General features: G+C 46.6%; 1 protein-coding gene across 2 annotated transcripts in view; it reads left to right on the top strand.

The window, feature by feature from the left end:
- Window positions 1-191: 191 nt before the first annotated feature.
- The window catches only part of Ctps2 (CTP synthase 2), a 47,224-nt gene continuing 40,855 nt past the window's right edge, over window positions 192-6,560 (top strand). Inside the window, exons 1-3 of one of the 2 annotated variants that reach the window (XM_010643634.3) lie at window positions 192-278; window positions 4,107-4,308; window positions 5,847-6,017. In XM_010643634.3, the coding sequence (XP_010641936.1) occupies window positions 4,143-4,308; window positions 5,847-6,017 (337 nt within the window). In that variant the 5' untranslated portion in view covers window positions 192-278; window positions 4,107-4,142. The remainder of the gene's footprint in view (window positions 279-4,106; window positions 4,309-5,846; window positions 6,018-6,560) is intronic. The other variant, XM_010643633.3, reaches the window with a different exon arrangement.

The following is a 6,560-nucleotide window of genomic DNA, read 5'->3' as shown; positions in this document are numbered from 1 at the left end:
CCGCAGCAAAGTGCCCCGTTGGAAAGGAGCAGGCCGGTGGCACGTGCGACCACCACTCCGTCACCCGCAAAGTCCCCGCCGCTCGGGCCGCTTTCCTAGTTGTGTTTGTTATCGAACTTCGTGAAAGGGGCTCGATCACCAAGTCCTCTGTGGCGCCCGGCTTGGCCTTGCTCCTCCAGTGGACGCAGCCCCGAGGTGGCCCTTGGGACCTCTGTGCTCCGCGGGACCCTAGGCCTGCGGGCAGGACCCACAGCGGGGCCACACGGATCTCGCCACAGGTACCCAAGTCCCCAGGCTTGGCACCGCGGTGGCCAAAGGTCTAGGGCTAATTCTTAGGGAGATCTCATAGGACACACGCTGGGCCACACAGCTGGCTTGTTCTCATTGACTCCAACCCTTTCTCTGAGCTTTTTCAATGCGGCTACTAGAAAAATGGAAGCGAGGTTTGGGCTCCTGTAATGTTTTTGTTAGGCATCACTGCTGACGCTGTCCCAACTTTATAAACATTGGGTCCTGTGGGCAGCAAAGGACTGAATGGCAAACTTAGTCTTCATGGGAGGGGGCTGAGTGGTGACGTGAGGGAGCGAAGGGTCTTCCCAGGCTGGCCTCAACTTGCAGCAATCCTCTTGCCTGGTCCTCACAAGTGGATTTTGCCCGGCCACTCCTGCAGTTTTCAAACCTCTTCCTCATTTACATGTTTGCTTCCAAGAGGTTAGAACGATTAGATGGCTTCTTGGTATTAAGCTATAGTTTTCAAAAGTGACTTTCTAAAGTGTGTGATGTGCTTTAAAAGTGGATCGTTGTGGGCTGGGATTTAGCTCAGTGGTGCTGCCACCTGCCTCGCAAGTGCAAGGTCCTGAGTTCGATCCCCAGTACCAAAAAAAAGAAAAAAGGGCTGGGAATTTAGCTCAGTGCTCCTGGTGCCTGCCTCAAAAAACACAAGGACCCGAGTTCAAGCCCCAGAACCAAAAAAAAAAAAAAAAAAAAAAAAAAAAAAAAAAAAAATAAAAGAAAAAAGAGAAAAAAGATCACTGTGAGTTTGAGGCCAGCCTGAACTATATAGCGAGACTCTGTCTCAAAAACAAACAGACAAAAAAATAAAATAAAAGTGGATCTTGGTTTTGAAAATACAGAAAACTAATAATTTGCTTGCAACCTCATTACCTGAATATATTAAAATTTAACATGGTATATTTTTGACCAAATTAAGATCTTGACAGTTAAGATTGTGACCTTAATTTTGTTTAATTTATTTATCTGGTTTTTTGAGATAAGGTCTCACTGTTCAGGCTGGTTTGAACTCACTTTACAGCCCAAGCTGGCCTTGAACACAGAGCGATCCTCCTGCCTCAGCCTCCCGAGTGCTGGGATCACAGGTGTGCGCCACCACACCCAGCATTAGGCACCATCTTTGTAAACCCCTGCATAAGCCCTTTGTAAATCCTAGGTAGGGCATGGATTGGAGAAATTGAGGTTGTGAAAAGTTGAAGAGCTTGCCTGGGGTCATAGATAGAAGTGAATCCAGCTTGTCTTCCTCTGGACTTACCAGTAGGTCCCCCAGGGCCTGATAAGGAAGGGCTGGGGAGAAAGTGTCCTCACGAACGACTCTTGGGTACAGTAGGAGTGGGGAGAGATGAGCATTCACATTCATTTGGGATCTACTGGAGGAGGGTCTGGGTTTGGACTGAGAATATTGCAAGGCTATCAGTATAGCTCAGAGGGTGGGCACAGGGGTGCACGCCTGTAATCCCAGCACTCTTGAAGGCTGAGGCAGGAGGACTGCAAATTCAACTCAGCAAAGTAGTGAGACCCTGTCTCAAAATAAAAAATAAAATAAGGATGGGAGTGTGGCTCGGTGCAAAGCCCGTGGGCGTAGTGGCTTGGGCTGTGGTTAAGCGTAATGTTCAGAGAAAGGCAGGCTGGGGACTTAGCGGGGACATTGGGGTGGGACATGGGTAGCTATAGTTCACTCTCCCTGATTGTGGTCAGCTGGTTCAAATGGAACTCACAGTAATGAAGGAAGATAACGTTTTTTTTTTTGTTTTTTTTTTGTTTTTTTTTTTGGTACTGGGGATTGAATTTCGGTCCTTGCGCTTATGAGGCAGGTGGTGGAACCACTGAGCTAAATCCCTGACCCTGAAGCAGGATAACTCTTAAGTGAGTTAGCTCTTGAAGTTAAGAAAGTTTGTTTTAAAAAATAGAGGTGATGGGCATGGTGGCACATCCCTATCTATAGTCCCAGCACTCGGGAGGCTGAGGCAGGAGGGTCAGGACCAGCTTGTAGGCTCCATAGTGAGTTCAAGGCCAGCCTGAACATTGACAAAGAAAGTTGGCCATTAGTAACATGTGGGGTGGAACCTAGCCCTGTGCCGCTTCTCCAGTTCAATGGTCAACTATTTTTTTCCTTTAATTTTGCAGTGGTGGAATCAAACCCGGGGTGTTAACAAGTGCATCACTGAGCTGGAGACCCCCAGCCCCATAACCAGCTCTCTCCCCACCCGCTCCCTCCTCTCTGTTTCTTATGCCAGGGATTGAGCATAAGGCCTTTGCACTGAACTACATCTCCGGCCTTTTTGTTTTGAGATAGGGTTTTCCTAAGTTGCCCAGGCTGGGCTGGAATTTGTGATCCTCCTGCCTCAGCCTCCCTTGATGCTGGGATTACAGATGTGCACCACCACGGCTGGCCCCACAGCCAGCTTTTAAACTCTTAACTCTATACTTCTGTTATCTTGGGCATCAGAGAACATTTTCTGTAGATGAGATCATAACTATTTCAGCATCTGTGGCCCCAAGACCTCTGTTGTTGTGAGATTGCATGTTGCCCCTTAGGCACAAAGCAGCCATGGACAGAGAAGTGGGTGTGGGTCAGTCAGAGTGGAGACAGAGCCTGAATAGGTTCCCTGAGGACTTTGGGGACAGGCCCAGGGCTAGTGATGAGTCTGATCTCAATCATAACTACTGTTTTTTGTTTTTTTTAAGTTTGAGACAGAGTCTCACTATGTAGCCCAGGCTGGCCTTGAACTAACAGTGATCCGCCTGCCTCAGCCTCTAGAGTTCTGGGAGCACAGGCCTGCGCCATCGCACCTGGCTTGGCTCTGTAGTTTTGCCTTTTCCAAAATGTTTGTTTTTTGGTTTTTTTGAGACAGGGTCTCACTATGTAGTTGAGAATGACCTGGAACTCACTATGTAGTCCAGGCTGGTCTCGAACTCAGCGATCCTCCTGCCTCAGCCTCCCGAGTGCTGGGATTACAAGCATGTGCCACCACGCCCTGCTCCTTTTCCAAAATGTAATATAGTCAGAATCAGACAGTATGTAGCCTTTTTAGCCTGTCTTCTTTCACTTACTAATATAGGCATTTAGGGTTTTTCTGTGTCTTCATGGCTTGACAGTTCATTTTGTTTTGGCACTGAATAATATTGGTATTTCTATTCCATCTAACAGATGAAGAAAGATACAGAAAGGAAAACTAACTTGTCCACTTACAGCCTGTACAGATGTGTCTGACTTCAGAGTCTGAACTCTTCATGCTCTGCCTTTGAATCATAGAGGGACTGGTACCCTACGGGTGGCATACACGAAAGCCAGGGAAACGGAGCCAGCCACTTTGCTTGTGCCAAGTACCCTAAACTTTTTGTGTAGTGACAAAAATTGGGGGGGGTGGCGCACACCTGTCATCTCAACACTTTGTAGGCTGAGGCAGGAGGATCGCCCCAAATTCGAAGCTATTCTGGGCTACATAGTGAGTTCGAGACCAGCCTGTACTACCTAGCTGCACTATTCGGCTGTGTGTGTGTGTGTGTGTGTGGTACCGGGGATCCAACTTGGGTTCTTGGCTCTCACAAGGCAGGCAGCGGAACCACTGAGCTAATCCCCAGCACTACTTGGCTTCTTGCTGTGGATCATGTTTAATTTTATTTTATCATACAGGTAATATTCCTCTCTTAACATTTCCCATCACCCTGTCTCCAAAAAACAACAACGAAAAAGACAGGCTACAGGATTCTGTTTGTTTCAGAGGCTTCAAGTGTTTAGCTGAAACAGTAAAACGCTGTGCTTTTTAAAGAAGTGGTTCTCTTCCCTGACGCTGAAATTCATTGGCTGACAGGTTACTTCTGCGGGTTGCCTAGCCACTACTTCGCCAATGAAGTACATCCTGGTCACTGGTGGGGTCATCTCCGGCATTGGCAAAGGGATCATCGCCAGCAGCATCGGGACCATCCTCAAGTCCTGCGGGCTCCGAGTTACAGCCATCAAGATCGACCCCTATATTAACATTGATGCGGGGACCTTCTCACCCTACGAGCACGGTAGGAAAGGTCACCTTGCCCTGTGTTTGGGGTCCTCCCTTTGGGCAGGAATCCCCGGAAGTACACTTGCAGGCTAAGCCTGCACGGACCTGTGAATGTCCTTGTCATCACTGGTACATCTTACGGTGGCTGATGACATGCCAAATTAGTCAAGCCTTTTGGAAACGTGGTACCTCTTCCTGTGGCTCATGTTTAGTTTTACTTTATCGTACAGGTAATATTCCTCTCTTAACATTTCCCACTACCTGAGTAACTACTATTGATGCTGACATTTGAGGGGATGTGTTAATTCTTTAAAAAGGCATCACCTTTTCCATACTGTTTTTAAAAACATCTTTCCTGGTCTGGGGATTTAGTTCAGTGCTGCTGCTGTTTGCCTCGCAAGCGTAAGGTCCCAAGTTTGATCCCTGGTACCAAACAAACAAACAAAAAAACTGAGATAAACTCTCTCTAAGCTGCCTCAAACTTGTGATCCTTCTGCTTCAGCCTCCTCAGTAGCTGGGATTACAGGTTTGTGCCCCTATGGCTGGCTTTTTTTTTTTTCTCCTTGTGATGGGATCTTGCTGTGTCCCCCAGGCTGGCCTTGAACTCCTAAGCGATCCCTCTGTGACCCCAGTAGCTGGTACTGCATGCAGGCTTGGCCCATTGTGCCCAGCTAGTTTTGCTAGGTCTGGAACTTTCATTCTAACTTGGAATTTCATTGAATCTGACAGGTACACTCCCTTTTCATCTATTTTTTTCCCCCTAGACAAGTTCTTGCTATGTAGTCCAGGCTGGCTTTGAACCTACTTTGTAGCTGAATCTTTTTGTATGTGTGTAGTACTGAGGATGGAACCCAGGGACTCAAACATGCCAGGCAAGCCCTGTACCACTTAGCAACATCCCTAGTCCTTTTTACGTTTTAAATTTTGAGACCGTCTCATGAAGTTGCCCAGACTTACTTCCTTTCTTTTTCTTCCTTTCTTTTTCAGTACTGAGGATTGAATGCAGGGTCTTCACACTGAGTTATATTCCTGGCCCTTTTTTATTTCTTACCTTTGAGACAGTCTCACCAAGTTGCTAAACTGCCCATGATGGGTTTGAATTTAGGATCCTCCTGTCTCAGCCTCTGGGAGGATCATAGGTGTGCACCACTATGCCTGGTTTAGCATTCTAAACCCGCCAGAATTTCAGTAGGATTAACAACAACAACAACAAAATCACCATGTTAGAACACCAGAATGTTTCTGATGCATGTTCGTGGGTGGACTTGAATCGTTGAATTGCTGTGTTCCCTATCGAGATAAGGAAATGGTAATAGTCTATCACAATGAATAGTTTTTTTATCAGCTCTTTAATAAAAATGTGTCAGTCTTTGAGAAATAATCTTATAGAGGCAAGTTTGTAACTTCAAACCGCCCCCCCCCCGGTACCGGGGATCGAACTCAGGACCTTGCACTTGCAAGACAGGCGGTGGAACCACTGAGCTAAATCCCCGGCCCTTTTTCCTTTCTTTCTTTTTTTAAGTTTATAACTTCTATACTGCCTTTTCATCCCAGGCGAAGTGTTTGTCTTAAATGATGGTGGAGAAGTTGATCTGGATCTTGGAAATTATGAGAGATTCTTGGATATTAATCTCTATAAAGACAACAACATCACCACTGGGAAGATCTATCACCACGTGATCAAGAAGGAGCGGCGCGGAGACTACCTGGGGAAGACAGTACAAGGTAAGGAGGCACCGCGCTTGGGGCTGGAGTGCTGGGCACCAGACGCTGTGCAGACAGAGATGGAATATCTCAGGTCTTGAGCACTATGTTTTAATCTTTTCAAAATTTCTGCACTCTTTTTCTTTTGGGAGGGGTTGTTTGAGATGGTCTTGCTATGTAGTTCTGGCCGGCCTAGAACTTACTATGTAACCCAGGCTGGCCTCAAATTCACGGTTTGAGGCGATCCTCCTGCCTCGGCCTTTCAACTGCTGGGATTATGGGATTACAGGTATGCACCACGACACTGGGTTTGTGTTTCTTCTTTCAGTAATGTCATTGCTCTCCTTAGTCTGTCCCTTGTACCCCCAGGTTTAGTGTAGAAAATTTGTGGAGAACCATTTATTTATCTTTTTATCAGAATGCAGATTATTTTTTGGCATTTATTTTGATGTTTTTTGTGGTTTTTTTTTTTGTACCAGGGATCAAACTAAGGTCCTTGAGCTTGTGAGGCAGGCGGCGGAAGCACTGAGTTAAACCCCAGCCCCCTTTTTTTTTTTTTTTTTT

The sequence above is a fragment of the Fukomys damarensis genome, unplaced genomic scaffold, assembly GCF_012274545.1.
Source record: "Fukomys damarensis isolate Sample0158 unplaced genomic scaffold, DMR_v1.0_HiC HiC_scaffold_39, whole genome shotgun sequence".
In the NCBI taxonomy this organism is placed as follows: Eukaryota; Metazoa; Chordata; class Mammalia; order Rodentia; family Bathyergidae; genus Fukomys; species Fukomys damarensis.
The sequence above is the reverse complement of the archived record's forward strand: the minus strand, read 5'-3'. Positions and strand labels throughout refer to the sequence as shown.